Source organism: Loxodonta africana, chromosome 18 (genome assembly GCF_030014295.1).
Source record: "Loxodonta africana isolate mLoxAfr1 chromosome 18, mLoxAfr1.hap2, whole genome shotgun sequence".
Taxonomy (NCBI): Eukaryota; Metazoa; Chordata; class Mammalia; order Proboscidea; family Elephantidae; genus Loxodonta; species Loxodonta africana.
In genome coordinates this window covers 15,014,145-15,032,002 of record NC_087359.1, presented here as the reverse complement: position 1 = coordinate 15,032,002, position 17,858 = coordinate 15,014,145, and the positions used below count along the sequence as shown (strand labels likewise).

General features: G+C 52.4%; 1 protein-coding gene across 3 annotated transcripts; it reads left to right on the top strand.

Annotated features, from left to right (window-relative positions):
• The first annotated feature begins 3,980 nt into the window (after positions 1–3,980).
• Positions 3,981–11,709, top strand: TMEM235 (transmembrane protein 235). 3 transcript variants are annotated; one of them, XM_064270646.1, is made up of 4 exons: positions 3,981–4,164; positions 6,133–6,213; positions 7,001–7,138; positions 9,191–11,709. In XM_064270646.1, the coding sequence occupies exons 1-4, from the start codon at positions 3,981–3,983 to the stop codon at positions 9,430–9,432; spliced, it is 645 nt and encodes a 214-aa protein (XP_064126716.1). In that variant the 3' UTR covers positions 9,433–11,709. The 3 variants fall into 3 exon arrangements, with proteins under 3 accessions (XP_064126716.1, XP_064126717.1, XP_064126718.1); XM_064270647.1 differs by lacking the exon at positions 6,133–6,213; XM_064270648.1 differs by lacking the exons at positions 6,133–6,213; positions 7,001–7,138.
• The last annotated feature ends 6,149 nt before the right edge of the window (positions 11,710–17,858 follow it).

The window sequence follows — 17,858 nt, the reverse complement described above, 5'->3', positions numbered from 1 at the left end:
ATTCAGCTTGGTGCACTGTCACTGAGAAGCCCATGGACGGCTCTAATTATGGAGTTAAAAGCTGATTAAAGGATGATGAATAAGGAAAAATAATGGTCATTCTAAAACGTTACCTTTTCAGAACTGGGCTAGGGTATGACTCTGGTCCTTCTCGAGGGAAGTGTCTGGCGAATTCACGAAAGTAGCCCATCAAGGGCCTGCGCTTAGTGCTTAGTGGACAAACTAAACAATCCCTCCGACTTCAGGGTGTCAGAACACCCAGGCCAGGCCTGGAGCAGACGGGGCTGCAGGCCGCTGGCCTGGATGCTCCCGGCACCCGCGTTTCTGCAGCAACGTATGCGATGAATTCACGAGTCCACGCTTCTGTGGAGGTGTGTGGCTCTGTGTTGCCACTTGCTGAAATGCCACTCTGGGTAACTGTGGCCTCAAACAGTGCCCGTCACTGGCCCTGATAGCTGAGTCCTGTTCTATTTAGATGGGTGCAAAGAACAGAGACCCTTTCAAACTAGCTCAGTCCAAGAAGCAGGGGGGACATCAGGAGCACCCAGCCAAAAAAGGGGTTCTCCTAGTTCTCCCTAATGCAGTCTCTCAATTACACCTTATACACACACAAAAAGAGGCTTTGGCCCTGCTAAAGCAATATAGCATTGTTATGAGTCAGAATCAACCGATGGCACACAACAACAAAGCAATGTCGATTCCTGTTTTATATATATATGTATATATATATATGTTCTTTTTCAGGTTGCATAGTCATTTTTTATTATGTTAAAGTAATTTAACAAAACATCATTTCAACCATTTTTTACATGTTTAATTCAGTGATATCAATTAATTACATTCACCATGTTATGTGAAACCCTGGTGCCATAGTGGTTAAGTGCTAAGGCTGCTAACCAAAAGGTCGGCAGTTGGAATCCACCAGGCGCTCCTTGGAAACTCTATGGGGCAGTTCTACTGTCCTATAGGGTCACTATGAGTCGGAATCAACTCGACGGCACTGGGTTTTATGTTATGTAACCATCACCTCTAGCTGGTTCCAAATTTTTTCATTAACTGAAACTCTATACACCTTAAACAATACTTCCCCGTCTTCCCCTCCCACCCACCCACCCCTGGTGGATGCTACTAAACTTCAGTCTGTATACATTTGCCCATTCTGGATATTTCCTGAAAGTGGGGTCATACAATATTTGTCCTTTTATGTCTGACTTATTTCATTCAGCATAATGTTTTCAAGGCTCCTCTGTGTCGTAGCATGTATCAGGACTTCATTTCTCTTTATAACCAAAGTAAACCCATTGCCATTGGTTTGATTCAGACTCATAGTGACCCTACAGGACAGAGCAGAGCTGCCCATAGGGTTTCCAAGGGGCGGTTGGTGGATTCAAACTGTCAACATTTTGGTTAGCAGCTGAGCTCTTAATCACTGCGCCACCAGGTCTCCATTTCTCTTTACAGCTGAATAGTATTCCATTGTACAGGTTACCACACTTTGTTTATCCATTCAGGTGTTGATGGACACTTGGATTGTTCCCACCTCTCGGATATTGTGAATAGTGCTGCAGTGAACATTGGTGTACACGTATCTATTTAGGTCCCTCTTGTCAATTCTTTTGAGTACATACCTAGGAGTAGAACTGCTGGGTCATATGGTAGTTCTAAGGAGCCCTGGTGATGCAACCATTAAGTGCTCAGTTGCTAACTGAAAGATTGGCCGTTCGAACCCACCCAGCAACTCTGCAGGAGAAAAACCTGGCGATCTTCTTCCATAAAGATTACAGTCCAGAAAACCCTTTGAGGCAGTTCTACTGTGGGGTCACTATGAGTTGGAATCGACTCAACTACACACAACAACAACAACAACATGGTAGTTCTATTTTTATCTGTCTCATTATATAGCTTTATTGTGGGGTAAATTTTAGGGTGACCCACAGGTTTTTATTATTCATGCTTGCTCCCCAGCTGTAATCAGAGCTGGGGGGGGCAAGGGGACCCTGAATTCCTGGATGTTCTGAACTCCAGCAGCATGAGGTGCTGTCCCACCACTTCCTTCAGCCTATAGTGCCTTTGTAGGTGCTGAGCTCTCTAAAACCAAGACAAACAAACAAACCAAACCTGTTGACATGGAGTTGATTCCCACTGAGTACCACTGCCCCATAGGGTTTCCAAGGAGCAGCTGGTGGATTCTAACTGCCAACCTTTTGGTTAGCAGCAGTAGCTCTTAAACACTGTGCCACCAGGGCTCTTTTTTCCCTGTCACTGCCAAATTCTTTCACCTTCCAGGCCCAGTCACCCCAGAGATGAAGGCCTCTGGCTGCCATAGTGCTCCCCAGAGCAGGGGCTGTGGGCTGGGCACTGCAGCTCAAAGGGGCTGCCAGGTGCAGTGGTCACCGTGGTGGGTCCAGCTGGAAACCCGAGAGCCCACAGTGAGCTCCAACAGTGGGAAGATGTAGGGCTTACAAAATGCCGAATCATTCTCTGCTGCTCAGCTGAATTCCATTTGAAGTATGGTTTCAATAACTCTGGGACGATTGTTTGTGCTTCCTGAGTGTATTCCTCAAATCAGGAAGAGCCTGGGGGAAGAAAAGTGGCCGACTAGGCATACCTCATCATTGCTTGAGAAACAAACACCCCAAAATGAGAGCACCTCGGACTGCTAATGCCCTTCCCAAGGACAGCCCAGGGACGGACAGAAGAGGCCCTTCCGATGCTCAGGATTTTTCCTCCAGATGGCCAGCTGTGGCTGCTGGAGAGGGTGCCCCCCACCGTGTGGCCCCCGTGCCTGGGTTCCTCAGCCAAGCTGCTCCTGGGTGGGGGCCCCTGTGTGCCTCCTGGACCTCCCACCCCCACTACCCCTAACACCTGTCCTACAGAGGTGGCGCCTGGCAGGTGACATCTGTAATTGGAACTAATTCTCAGCAAGACCTCAGCAGCACCCTCACAGCCGGCACCCACCTACCCACTGCTGATCCCATCTGGCTGGTCCTCAGACTAAGACCAGGACCACAAGTAGTCCGTGGTCACTGCCCGCTCCCCCGCCCCCCGCCCCCCCCCCCCCCGCCTGTGCTGGTGCTTCTCTCCCTGGGCTCAGTGGCTGCCAGGAGCGCCAGCACGGCCCTGTCTGCCAGCACTCCTGCAGAGGGGGTGTCTCAGGGCTCCCGGCCCCGCTTCTATCCTCCTCTCTTCTCAGCTCAGCGCAACCCGGGCGGCACAGACTGACCGGCTGCCGAGGTGCCGTTCCTGGGACGCCGGAGGCAGCCAGCTGCGGGACGCTGGGGTTCGAACCCAGGTCTACGGCTTTTCGGCCTACGGCTCCAGGACTGCCTCCTTCACCAGGGACAGCTCGAGGTCGCAGAGAGGCGGGGCCCATTTCCCTGGAACCGAGCGGCACCACCAAGGCAGCGCGCGGGCAGAAACAAGGCGCAGCGCCCAGACGAGCCTCAGCAGCACCTGCCCGGACCCCACGGACCCCTCCTTGGACCCCGCTCTCCCTCACCCCCCTGGTCTTCGGACTCCCCCGGCTCTCCCTCCTCCCGGAATCTCCCGCTCCTCCCACCTCTCGGCCCTCCCCCCCGCCAGCTTCTCCTCGCTCTCTGACTCCCTGGACTCTCCACTCCCCGGATCCCCCTTCCCTGCCCGCATCCCCCCATTTCTCCCCTCTCCCCTCCCCCGCGCTTCCCCTCCACTCGGCTGACTCCTGGCTCCCGCCCCTCTCTCCGTCCCCTGCCACAACCGCTCTCCCCCCAACTCCAGTCTCTCCGGGTCCCTCTCCCCGGCTCCTCTACAACACCCCCTTCCTCCCCATCGCCCCCGCCCCTCTCGCCGTCCCTGCTCTCCTCCCGCTCCCCTCTCCGCGCTCCTCTACAACACCCCCTCTTCTTCCCCCCCACCCCGCTCCCCCTCCCCGCTCTTCTCCCGCCCCCCTTCCCGGCTTCCTCTACCACCCCCGGCCCGGGCTCTCCTCCCCACCCAGCTGCATGGCCCGGCTGGGCGCCTTGCTGGTGGCCGCCGCCTTGGGCGCGCTGCTCAGCTTCGCGCTGCTGGCCGCCGCGGTGGCCAGCGACTACTGGTACGTCCTGGAGGTGGCTGACGGCAACCACAGCGGCCCCGGGCACGCCGAGCCGCTGTCCTCGCACTCCGGGCTCTGGCGCATCTGCGAAGGTAACGCGGTCACCCTGGCCCCCCGCTCCGCGCCACCCGATTCCCTGGACGCCCCTCGCCCTGCACCCCCACGTCTGCTCCCCCATCTCTGTCGACCCCCACCCACGTCACCTCCGTCTGTGCCCCCCACCCCTCGCAGCTCCAAGTCGCTCTGTTTTCTGCGCCCCCTCCCCCCAAACTGTGCAGTGACAGTCCAGCTGTGCAGGGGCTGGCGGAAGAGGAAGAAAGGACTCGACCTCAAGGCAAGGCCAGGGCCTGGGCATGACTAGGGGCCCTGGGGCTTGGCACCTGGGGCCCGGCTTAGTCCAGGGCCTCATCCGTGCCAAGGAAAGTGGTGAGGCCCCAGGCACCTCGCTGAGTGAGCAGACCCCAGCCTCCTCCACCTCCCAGATTTCTTCCCTGTGAAGTGGGCAGGGACGCCCTCCTCAGGTCTTGCTTGTAAGCTTAGAAGTCTCCTGGGAAGCTGCTCAGAGGCCTTCCTCAGCAGGCTGCTCTTGAGCTTTCCCCAGCCGTGACCAGGGGCCTCTGCCCTGGGGGAGAAAATGGTGCCTCCCGGGACACCTAGGGGTCAGTGGAGTGAGGAAGGGGTCAGTCCGGCAGTCATGAAGGGTCCTGAGTACGAGGTCCTAGGTGAACCCATTTTACACACACCTTTTTTCCTTTAGAAGAAGGAAAGCTTGATCCTAACACGCTGACATGTTGTAGGGCCTCCTGCCTCTAGAGTCAGGGCCTCTGTGGAGGGTGGCGGGGTGGATTTTTAAAGCAAGCGCAATGCAGGTATTATTTGTACATTAAAATAAACAAAATGGCAGGCCTGGAGCACTCCCATCCTTCCACTTCGGGCCAGCAGTAGCATTGCCAACGGTGGGGTATTTTATGAGCAAAAATTTAATGAGCCCAAGTTTGGGGAAAAAAAACAAACCTGTCCAGTCGATTCCCACTCATAGCGACACTATAGGGCAGAGTAGAACTGCCCCACAGGGTTTCCAAAGAGTGGCTGGTGGATTTGAACTGCTGACCTTTTGGTTAGCAGCTGCAGCTTTCAGCCACTGTGCCACCAGGGCTCCAAGTTTGGGAAAGGTTATGTAAAATGTGGAAAATGGTGCTGGTATTTGAAGGAGTAACAACACACAAACTGTAATGATGGTGAGATGGGTCCCTCCCTCCCCCCTGGCCAGTGGTGTGCAAGTGGATGCCTACCACCTGGCTCTCCAGAAGAAAGCACCCTGATTTGCAGTGTTTGCTGATTTCCACGGTGTGAATACTCCCACCATGGTGATTTCTGCCTAACCAGCTCCTTGTGAAATCCCAGAAAATGTAACAATGAGCTCTTGAGAGTCAGAAGAGGGGGTTCCAGCGCACCACTGGCTGGTCTCCAGCCTGGGGACACACAGGTAGAAGGGATCCCATAATGAGACACAGCCACCAGGGATGGGGCCCCCTATGTTCCCTGCCTGTAGGGACTTGTCCACAGTTCCTGGTTCCTGTGGGCTGAGAGTCCCCATCAAAGTTCATAAGTGACAAACCAGCTAAAGCCAAAACGGCAAACTTTGTGAGCATCCCACGGTGTCTCCCAGAACCCAAGAGGGCAGAGCGATGGGGCCCCCACAGGATGGGGTCTGAGCCAGGAGGCCACCCTCCTGCACCCTGCACCATCCTCTCTCTGTGTGGCCTTCTTGCTTCTCCAGCATATGGGGAGGTAGCACCCTAAAGTGGTTGCCCAGCCCCAAGATTCCAAACCCTCCTGCAGAGACTGATGGGTATCTGGAGCCCCGACTCCAAGTTCAAGTAAGAGAGAACCTGTGTCCGCATCCTGTGGCCACTGGTGGCCCCAGTCAACGGGCCAGGGGTGGGAATGTGCCATCACATGGGGCTTCCAGGACCACCTTTCTCCAAGATGTTCAGGGTGGGTGGTGGGCAGCCCCACGCGTCCTGGCCCACCAGGGGTGCACCATTTCTGCTTTCCAGGACAGAACAGCTGCATCCCCCTCATCGACCCCTTTACCAGCGAGAGCCTGGACATGTCCACCTCCGTGCAGCACCTTATCTGTGAGTCTGGGTGGGGGGCACCTCCTCGTCCTTCCTTCAGTCAAGGCTGGAAGCAGAGTCACCCCTCCCAGCCGCCAGCACAGCTTTCAGCTGACTCTGTGTTTCCTGGGGCATTACCATGCTCTGCCATTGGCCCATGACCACGGTGCCAACTCCCAGCTGTCCTGCCCTCTCTGTGCCTCAGTTTCCCTCTCCATGGCCACAGCCCTCCCACTTATTGTTGGGGGGGTGAGACACAGCTCTGGGGGCAGCTGGATCTTGTTGGTGCCTCTGCAAACTCCAGGCTCCCCTTTGGACTCTTCCCTGTCTTTCTAAATGGGCTGCTGGTCTACCGGGGGCATCTTGTACCCCCTGGCTAGGGGTTTGGGGAGGGTCCTGGGGAAGCCTCTGTCACGGTGGGCCTCAGGAACCTGTGCTGGGAGAAGAGTGGGGGGTTACCATGGAAGCAGGGATGTGAGCAGGAGTGGGGCTGGTCTGTCCAGGATGGCCCACATGTCCTGCCATGTGAAGCAGCATGTCACTGTCCTCCAGCCTCTCAGGGCTCAAAGCACTGATCACAAAGTCCCTGGGGAGGGCAGATCCCCCAGACTCCCACCTGACGCTGACCCCTCTCCCACAGCACTGCACCGCGCTCCCTGGGGTGGACAGGCCCCCAACCCCTGCAAGCTAACCCCTTCTCGGCTCTCTGGGGAGGGCAGGCCCCCCACCCGCCTGCACACTGACCCCCTCTCGGCTCCCTGGGGGTGGCAGGTCCCCCGGTCCCCTGCAAGCTGACCCCCTCCTGCAGCGTTGCACCGCGCGGTCATGGTGGTCCTGCCCCTGAGCCTGGTCCTCATCGTGTGCGGCTGGGTCTGCGGCCTGCTCAGCTCCCTGGCCCAGAGTGTCCCCCTGCTGCTGTTCACTGGCTGCTACTTCCTGCTGGGGGGTGAGTCTGCTTTGTGAGGGCCCGGGGAGCCAGCTCCCCTGAGACGGGTGCTACCTCTCCCCACTGCCCCATCACCTGCTGCTTTCCAGGCTGGCGCTGGCCTGGGTCCACCCTGGCCTGACTTTGGTAGGTGAGGATGTGCGGAGGGTGGGGGAACTGGGGTCTTCCTAGGGAGGCTCTGGACGGAGCTGCTGGGCTTGGGGCAGGAGGGTCTCTGTGGTGGAGCTAGGACCTGTCTGCTGGGGGTGGGGGAGGGCTTCCATCCCACTCCATGCTGTCTCCCAGAAGCCCTGTGGGAGGAGCAAGGGCAGGCCCTGAGGGTGAGAGGGCTGAGAAGGGGCATCCAAGGCCTGACCCCGCCCAGGTGCAGGCTGTGACTGTAAAAGTCCATCTGACACTGACGGAGGAACTGGGCCCCCTCAGGACCCTCACACAACACTGTGCTGGGCAGAGGGGTGCACTTGGCAGTCCCACCTGACAGGTGAGGAAACAGCTCCTGGATACCCGAGGACCCGCGGAGGTCAGGAGGAAGCTGTCTTGCGGTCTGCCTCATTGCCCTTGTGTGCCGTCTGCCCCAGCCCCCCAGTGCCCCCTACTGCCCAAGGTTCACTGAGGCTGAAGGTGGGCTGGCAGCCCCGTAGGGGCCATCCGGGTCAGGCCTGGTGTCCCCTGCCAGCTTGATCCACTGTCTTGGACAGTGCCTTCCACAAGGACCAGACCCAGCATGGTGGGGGCTGGAGTGCTGAGTTCCTTTGTGATTGCCAAGCAGGGGTCCCAATGACAGCTGGGGCGGGGATATCCTTCAGGAGGTCAAAGGCAGGAGTGACATGTGGACTCCCTGGTCACCAGGGAAAGCCAGGGCCCACCCGGGGCCCATATAGTGTGAGCAGAGACTATAGCAGGTTGGGAGGGCTGAGAGCCGGCCACCCACTTGGTGCCTCAGCCCGAACGTGGGGCTGATTGGGGGTGGGGATGTGGGCTCTGAGTGCCACCCCAGCTTGGCCAGGCTGGACGGAGGCAGCTGGGGATCTGGAGAGGGCTCGGCTGGAGGGGCAACTCTGAAGGCAGAGACAGACTCCTCTCAGCCATGGCCCGTGGGCCCCTGGGCAGCCCCCTCGCAGGAAGCCTGAGACAGGGGCCAGCCTGGAGATGGGTGCAGGCCCTCTCTTCCTAAACCTAGAGCCCAACTTCATTAGATTTGGCTTCACATCCTTCCCAAAATTAAATTCATAACTTCAGTGTCTCCCTGACTGGCCCTAGGCTGGCTGCCACCTGGGTCCTCCTGGCTCCTCTCTCCCCCCCACTTCCTCCTCCTCCCTCCTCCTGCCCTCCAGTGTGTCGGGGGCTGTGTGCAATGGGGCTGTCTTAGTCATCTAGTGCTGCCATAGCAGAAATACCACCAGTGGGTGGCTTTAACAAACAGAAATTTACTTTCTCACCATTAGGAGGCTAGAAGTCTGAATTCAGGGCGCCAGCTCTAGGGGAAGGCTTTCTCTTTCTGTCACTCTGGAGGAAGGTCCTTGTCTCCTGAGTGATCTTCCCGTGGCTTGGCGTCTCTCCTCCCCCATCTCTGCACTGCTGACTTGTTTAATTTCTTTTATATCTCAAAAGAGATTGACTCAGAATGCAGGCCACACTAATCACGCCTCCTTAGCGTAACAAAGACAACCCATTCCCAAATGAGATCATAACCACAGGGATAGAGGTTAGGATTTACAACACGTTTTTGGGGGGACACAATTCAATCCATAACAGGGGTTTTGTGGGTGTAGGCCCCTGGCTTTGAGAACTGAATCGGATCCTCCTTAAAGCTCCATCCTCCTGGCCTCAGAGCTGACCACTGTTAGTGTCCCCTCCCCCTGCCCCCACTTCCCCAGGCCCCCAGGGAAGAAGGTCTCAGAGAGCCCAGGCTGAGGACCAGTCCGGGCTAACCAGGGAAAGAGATGGGGTGAGCTCGGGGCAGGGGCTTCCGAGGCCGTGTCTGCAGGACCCCTCGGCCAGGATAGCCACCCCCAGCAGGCACGGAGCGGTCCCCTGGCCCTCTCTCCCTAGGTGCCCTGACCCTGGCGGGCATCAGCGTCTACATCAGCTACTCGCACCTGGCCTTCGCGGAGACAGCCCGCCAGTACGGGGCCCAGCAGGTGCAGGCTGTGCGCATCAGCTTTGGCTGGTCCTCGGCCCTGGCCTGGGGCTCCTGCGCAGCCGAGACCCTCAGCGGAGCCATCCTGCTGGTGGCAGCCCGAGCCCTCAGCCTGAGCCAGCGGCCCGGTGGCCTCCACTCCGTGGTCGTCTAAGTCGGAGTTGGCGGGAGAGCAGTGCTGTCTCCTTTTGTGGCTCCTATGGTCGGTAGTCAGAGCCCCGGGCCCAAGGAGCAGCTGGAGAAAGACTGGGGGTCCCACCTGTCATCCACTTGTCATCCTGGCTGGGAAGGGGGTCCTAGGCATGGGCGAGGGGCTGGGGTAGCACCAGGGTGGCACCGGGGCATCCAGGCTCCTCATGCTGGGCAAAGCCAGACGTTTGGGGCTCCCCTGACCCCACTTATGCCCTCTAGGGACTGACTGCTTTAACCACCTCCTTAGCAAAGTGAGCCCAGAAAGAGGAAGAGCAGCTGAGGTCATGGGATTCGTATGCTTAGAGTCAGGGTGGGTGCCGCAGGTTCCTGGGACAGGCAGAGAAGCCCCCCTACACCTGGGGAAGGAGGGGACTCAAGAGAGAAGTAGGTGTCATTGGTTTAATACCCCCAGTGCTAGGTGCTGTGTGCCCACCCACTCGTCCAATTCCCAACAACTCTGCATGACACTCACCATCCACCCGCTTTACAGAGGAGGAGACTGAGGCCCAGCGCGGTGGAGGACCTGCCTGGATCACCGAGGGGCCGATGGCAGAGTCAGGCGCCTGCAAGGGCCATGTGACTCCCAAACCTCCATCTGTCCTGGGAGGGCAGGGGGAGCCCAGTGGGCCCGATGGATGGCCTTGGCCCCTCCCATGTCTCAGACCTGGTGGTTGGTTTAAGCTGAGCACTTTGGGGTAGGACAGGCCCTTGGGCCTCCATCCCTGCACTGGTTCGGACACTGCTCTTGCTGATGGGGGCTCCGAGACACGGCCCTCCCCCTTCTGCAGATCGTTGGGAATATCCGTGGTTGCCAGGGGCCCCTGGGGCCTCTGGGGCCCCTGGAACAATACTGAGGGGGCAGGAAAAGTGTACAGTGGGGGGGGGGGAGCACTATTTGCCTGCTCTGAGTGGCCAGGATGAAGGGGCTTCATCAGGAGGTGACAGTGCTGCCTAGGGTGGTCCGGACTGGAAACCAGGCTCTGCGCCAACGAGGCTGCAGGCTTATTGGACAGAATTGTGAGCTCCAGGCAGGGTGGGGAGCAGCCCCAGCCCCACTGTCCCTTGGCTGGTATAAGGGTAAGACCTGGAGAACATGGGAGACCTGAGTCATCCTGGCCTGTAGGGGCCAGGGCAGGCTCAGCTCTCTGTAGGCAGGGAAGCTGGGGTGGCTCCAGGAGGGTCTGCAGGGCACTGGGCAGCACTGGAAGCCCCCAACAGCCCCACTCTGGGTGCGGGCCCTTCCTGAGTCTGGGATGAGTGCCAGGGAAGATGGCGGCCTCTCGGCTTGGTCTTCCTCCCTCCCCCGCCTCCCTTTGTTGCTTCCAAGGTTACAGGAAGCTCCTGGGCACAGGGTCCTGGAACTGTTGGAACCTCCTGGGGGACCGGTGGGGGGTCTTTGCTTCCTCCTCTTGTTCTAGCTTTTACCATTTCATGTAGGAACCATAGCCAATTTGTCCTTAAATAAATCAACTTGTGTTGTGTGTGAGTGATATAAGCCTTTTTTTTCTCTTCACTTTTGTCAAAATAGCTAACACATGCCATTTCATACAAGCAATGCAAAGGTGAACAGTGAACAGTGACCAACTGTGTGCGCACGCGTGTGCACGTGTATGTGTGTGCACATGTCTGTCCATCCATCCAGGGAAATCCTATGAAAGACAACAAGCCGGCTTCTCCTTTCCATCCAGCAGGGCCATGGGAGGAGAGCTCTGTGTTCCCGCCAGGTGATGGCTTTGTGGGCAGGTCCTTTAGTCAGTGAGGAAAGCTCCTGGACCTGATTGGCTACAACTTGACTTCTCCTTCCTATTTGCCCCATGGCATTCGCTGGGGAGGTTTCTCCTGGCTGAACAGGGGTTGCTGGGCTTTGGGGTTGGATGCCAGAATGGACACGCTGGGAGGCTACTTGGGAGGTGAGAATTCCAAGTGGGGGACATGTGGCACTTGCCCCTTCCTTTCTTCTAGAGACATCGTCAGGACACTGAGCTGACTGTCCTGAGGACGTTGTCAGGAGGGATAGGTGCTTGAGCTGAAAAGTCATGGATGGTCAGGGCTGAATGCAAGCTGATGATGAGGCAGACGTACAGAGAGCCACCATCAGGGGACAGAGGTTGGACCCACAGGGACCAGGGGCCCCTGAGAGAGCTGGGAGAGCCTCAACTCTTCAATCGCCAACTCTCATCCCTGGGAGATCCCACTACAGTAACTTTCTGTCCTTGGAGGTTCCCGTGATTGCACATCGTGTCCTTGTCCACCATCCTTGACTTCCAGTAGGTTGAGCGGGCCTCAGTTCCTTGCAGACAAATGGGCCTCCGTTCCTTGCAGACAAATGGTAAGCCCTGACTAGGATGCCCTTGCTTCCAGCATAGAATGTTCCTCCTCCTCCCCTGTCCCTGTCAAAGCCCTTTCTTCAGTGATGGTCCAGCTGCATCCTCTCTCCTGGTCACTCCAGCGCCTCCTGCCTTGGGCACATCTATCTGCACATTTCTAAGGGCCGGCTCTAGTTACTCATCCTCTTCTGTACACGTGATATATATACAGTGCTGTTGTTGTTTTTAGATGCCGTCAAGTCGGTTCTGACTCACAGAGACCCCATGCACAACAGAAGAAACACTGCCGGGTCCTGCACCATCCTCGCAACCGTTCTTATGCTTGAGCCCATTGTTGCAGCCACTGTGTCAATCCATCTCCTTAAGGGTCTTTCCCTTTTTCGCTGACCCTGTACTCTGCCAAGCATGATGTCCTTCTCCCAGGACTGGTGCCTCCGATAACATGTCCAAAGTATGTGAGATGAAGTCTGCCATCCTCTTGCTAAGGAGCACTCTGGCTGTACTTCTTCCAAGGCAGATTTGTTTGTTCTTCTGGCAGTCCGTAGTATATTCAATATTCTTTGCCAGCACCATAATCCAAAGACATCAGTTCTTCTTTTGTCTTATTCATTGTCCAGCTTTGGCATGCATACCACATGAATGAAGATATCATGGCTCGGGTCAGGTGCATCTTAGTCCTGAAAGTGACATGTTTGCTTTTAAACACTTTAAAGAAGTCTTCTGCAGCAGATTTAACCCAATGCAGTAGGTCATTTGGTCTCCTGACTGCTGCTTCCATGGGCATTGATTGTGGATCCAAGGAAAATGAAATCCTTGACAACTTCAGTATTTTCGCCATTTATCACGATGTTGCTCATTGGTCCAGTTATGAGGATCTTTGTTTTCTTTATGTGGAAGTGTAATCCATAGTGAAGGCTGTGGTCTTTGATCCTCATCAGTAAGTGCTTCAAGTCCTCTTCACTTTCAGCAAGCAAGGTTGTGTCATCTGTATAATAAGTCCTCCTCCAATCCTGATGCCATGTTCTTCTTCACATATTCTCAGATTATTTGCTCAGCATACAGATTGAATAGGTACGGTGAAAGGATACAACCCTGATGCACACTCTTCCCGATTTTAAACCACTCAGTATTCCCTTCACATCACAGCAACAAGCAAGCCCCCACAGTACGACAAACTTTGAATTGTGGTGTTGGCGAAGAATATTGAAGACACCATAGAATGCCAAAAGAATGAACAAATCTGTCTTGGAGGAGGTACAACCAGAATGCTTCTTAGAGCAAGGATGGCAAGAGTGCATCTTACATACTTTGGACATGTTGTCAGGAGGGATCAGTCCCTGGAGGACATCATGCTTGGTAAAGCAGAGGGTCACCAAAAAAGAGGATGATCCTCAGTGAGATGGACTGACACAGTGGCTGCAACAATGGGCTCAAGCATAGCAACAATTGTGAACACACCACAGGATCAGGCAGTGTTTTGTTCTGTGGTTCATAGGGTCGCTAAGAATCGGAACTGACTCCACGGCACCTAACAACAACAGCAACAAGGTATTCCCTTGTCCCGCTTGAATGATTGCCTCTTGGTCTATGTATAGGTTCCCCATGAGGACAATTGAATGTTATGGAATTTCCATTCTTTGCAATGTTATCCAAAATTTGTTATGATTCACGCAGTCGAGTGCCTTTGCATAGTCAATAAAACACAGGTAAACATCCTTCTGGTATTCTCTGCTTTCAGCCAGAATCCATTGACATCAGCAATGATATCCCTTGTTCCACATCCTGTTCTGAATTTCGCTTGAATTTCTGGCAGTTCCCTGTCGATATACAGCTATAAATGTTTTTGAATTATCTTCAGCAAAATTTTACTTGCATATGATATTAATAATGTAGTTCGATAATTTCCGCATTCGGTTGGATTGCCTTTCTTTGGAATGGGCATGTATATGGATGTCTTCCAGTTGGTTGGCCAAGTTTACACCAAATTTCTTGGTGTAGACGAGTGAGTGCTTCCAGCACTGCATCCATTTATTGAAACATCTCAACTGGTATTCCATCAATTCCTGGAGCCTTGTTTTCACCAATGACTTCAGTGCAGCTTGGACTTCTTCCTTCAATATCATCGGTTCTTGTTCATATGCCACCTCCTGAAATGGCTGAACACTGATCAGTTTTTTTTTGGTACAGTGACTCTGTCTATGCCTTCCACCTTCTTTTGATGGTTCTTGCGTTGTTCCAATATTTGCCCCATACCCACTCATTACCCATTGCCATCGAGTTGATTCTGACTCATAGCGACCCTATAGGACAGAGTAGTACTGCCCCATAGAGATTGCAAGGAGCGCCTGGTGGATTTGAACTGTCAACCCTTTGGTTAGCAGCTGTAGCACTTAACCACTATGCCATCAGGGTTTCCATTTTGCCCATGTTGTTGTTGCTAGGTGCCGTCAAGTCAGTTCCAACTCATAGCAACCCTATGCACAACAGAACGAAACACTGCCCGGTCCTGCGCCATCCGTACAATCGTTGTTATGCTTGAGCTCACTGTTGCAGCTACTGTGTCAATCCACCTTGTTGAGGGTCTTCCTCTTTCCCATTGACCCTGTGCTCTGCCAAGCATGATGTCCTTCTCCAGGAACTGATCCCTCCAGACAACATGTCCAAAGTACGTAAGACGCAGTCTCGTCATCCTTGCCTCTAAGGAGCATTCTGGCTGCCCTTCTTCCAAGACAGATTTGTTCGTTCTTTTGGCAGTCCGTGGTATATTCAATATTCTTTGCCAACACAATTCAAAGGCGTCAACTCTTCTTCGGTCTTCCTTATTCCTTGCCCAGCTTTCACATGCATATGATGTGATTGAAAATACCATGGCTTGGGTCAGGCGTACCTTAGTCTTCAGGGTGACATCTTTGCTCTTCAACACTTTGAAGAGGTCCTTTGCAGCAGATATGCCCAATGCAACACATCTTTTGATTTCTTGAGTGCTGCTTCCATGGCTGTTGATTGTGGATCCAAGTAAAATGAAATCCTTGACAACTTCAATCTTTTCTCCGTTTATCATGATGTTGCTCACTGGTCCAGTTGGGAGGATTTTTGTTTTATGTTGAGGCGTAATCCATACTGAAGGCTGTGGTCTTTGATCTTCATTAGTAAGTGCTTCAAGTCCTCTTCACTTCCAGCAAGCAAGGTTGTGTCATCTGCATAACGCAGGTTGTTAATGAGTCTTCCTCCAATCCTGAAGCCCCGTTCTTCTTCATATAGTCCAGCTTCTTGTATTATTTGTTCAGCATACAGATTAAATAGGTATGGTGAAAGAATACAATCCTGCCACACACCTTTCCTGACTTTAAACCAATCAGTATCCCCTTGTTCTGTCTGAACAACTGCCTCTTGATCTATGTAAAGGTTCCTCATGAGCACAATTAAGTGTTCTGGAATTCCCATTCTTCGCAGTGTTATCCATAGTTTGTTATGATCCACAGAGTTGAATGCCTTTGCATAATCAATAAAACACAGGTAAACATCCTTCTGGTATTCTCTGCTTTTAGCCAGGATCCATGTGACATCAGCAATGATACCCGTGGTTGCACATCCTCTTCTGAAACCGGCCTGAATTTGTGGCAGTTCCCTGTCGACATACTGCTGCAGCCGTTTTTGAATGATCTTCAGCAAAATTTTGCTTGCGCGTGATATTAATGATATTGTTCTATAATTTCCACATTCGGTTGGATCACCTTTCTTGGGAATAAGCATAAATATGGATCTCTTCCAGTCAGTTGGCCAGGAAGCTGTCTTCCGTATTTCTTAGCATAGATGAGTGAGCACCTCCAGTGCTGCATCTGTTTGTTGAAACATCTCTAATTGATATTCCATCAATTCCTGGAGCCTTGTTTTTCGCCAATGCCTTCAGAGCAGCTTGGACTTCTTCCTCCAGTACCATCGGTTCCTGATCATATGCCACCTCTTGAAATGGTTGAATATCGACTAATTCTTTTTGGTATAATGACTGTGTGTATTCCTTCCATCTTCTTTTGATGCTTCCTGCGTCGTTTAATATTTTCCCCACGGAATCCTTCACTATTACAACTCGAGGCTTGAATTTTTTCTTCAGTTCTTTCAGCTTGAGAAACGCCGAGCTTGTTCTTCCCTTTTGACTTTCCATCTCCAGCTCTTTGCACGTCATTATAATACTTTACTTCGTCTTCTCGAGACGCCCTTTGAAATCTTCTGTTCAGTTCTTTTACTTCAATTCTTCCTTTTGCTTTAGCTGCTCAACGCTCAAGAGCAAGTTTCAGAGTCTCCTCTGACATCCATCTTGGTATTTTCCTTCCTGTCTTTTCAGTGACCTCTTGCTTTCTTCATGGATGATGTCCTTGGTGTCATTCCACAACTCGTCTGGTCTTTGGTCACTAGTGTTCAATGCATCGAATCTATTCTTGAGATGGTCTCTAAATTCAAGGCCATATTTTGTCTCTTGTGGACTTGTTCTGATTTTCTTCAGTTTCAGCATATGAACTTGCATATGAGCAATTGATGCGTCTGTTCCACAGTTGGCCCCTGGCCTTGTTCTGACTGATATTGAGCTTTTCCATCGTCTCTTTCCACAGATGTAGTCTATTTTATTTCTGTGTGTTCCATCTGCCGAGGTCCATGTGTACAGTTGCCGTTTATGTTGGTGAAAGAAGGTATTTGCAATGAAGAAGTCGTTGGTCTTGCAAAATTCTATCATTCGATCTCCGGCATTGTTTCTATCACCAAGTCCATATTTTCCAACTACTGATCCTTCTTCTTTGTTTCCAACTTTCGCATTCCAATCGCCAGTAATTATCAATTCATCTTGATTGCACGTTTGATCGATTTCAGACTGTAGCAGCTGATAAAAATCTTCTATTCATCTTTGGTCCTAGTGGTTGGTGCGTAAATTTGAATAATAGTCGTATTAACTGGTCTTCCTTGTAGGCGTATGGATATTATCCTATCACTGACAGTGTTGCACTTCAGGACAGATCTTGAAACGTTCTTTTTGATGATGAATGCAACACCATTCGAGTTGTCATTCCCAGCATGGTAGACTATATGTCCGATTCAAAATGGCCAATACCAGTCCATTTCAGCTCACTAATGCCTAGGATATCGATGTTTATGCGTTTCATTTCATTTTTGATGATTTACAATTTTCCTAGATTCATACTTCGTACATTCCAGGTTCCAATTATTAATGGATGTCTGCAGCTGTTTCTTCTCATTTTGAGTTGTGCCACATCAGGAAATGAAGGTCCCAAAAGCTTTACTCCACCCATGTTATTAAGGTCGACTCTACTTTGAGGAGGCAGCTCTTCCCCAGTCGTCTTTTGAGTGCCTTCCAACCTGGGGGGCTCATCTTCCAGCACTGTATCAGACAATGTTCCGCTGCTATTCATAAGGTTTTCACTGGCTAATGCTTTTCAGAAGTAGACTGCCAGGTCCTTCTTCCTATCTTGTCTTAGTCTGGAAGCTCAGCTGAAACCTGTCCTCCATGGGTGACCCTGCTGGTATCTGAATAATGGTTGCATAGCTTCCAGCATCGCAGCAACACACAAGCCCCCCCAGTATGACAAACTGATAGACACATGGGGGATTTTGCCCATAGAATCCTTCAATATTGCAACTCAAAGCTTGAATTTCTTCTTCAGTTCTTTCAGCTTGAGAAATGCCAAGGGTATTTTTCCCTTTTGGTACATATATATATTTACATACATATGTATGTATCCAGAATGAAATATTTAAAAATATTAAGAATGATTATTTTTGGGTGATAGTAGTCAATTTTCATTTTCTTTTTATATTGTCCAAAATTATATATGCTTCCTCTTTTGTTCTTGATCAGTCTCATCAGAAGTTTATCAATTTTATTACTCTTTTCAAACAGCCACCTTTTTATCTTTATCTAAATAATTTTTTCTGACTTATCTTTTCACTATTTCTCTCTATAGTTATTCCCACCTGCTATTAAGCCTATCCACTGAGTTCTTAATTTCAGTAAATATATTTTTCAGTTCTAGAATTTCCATGTGGTCTTATA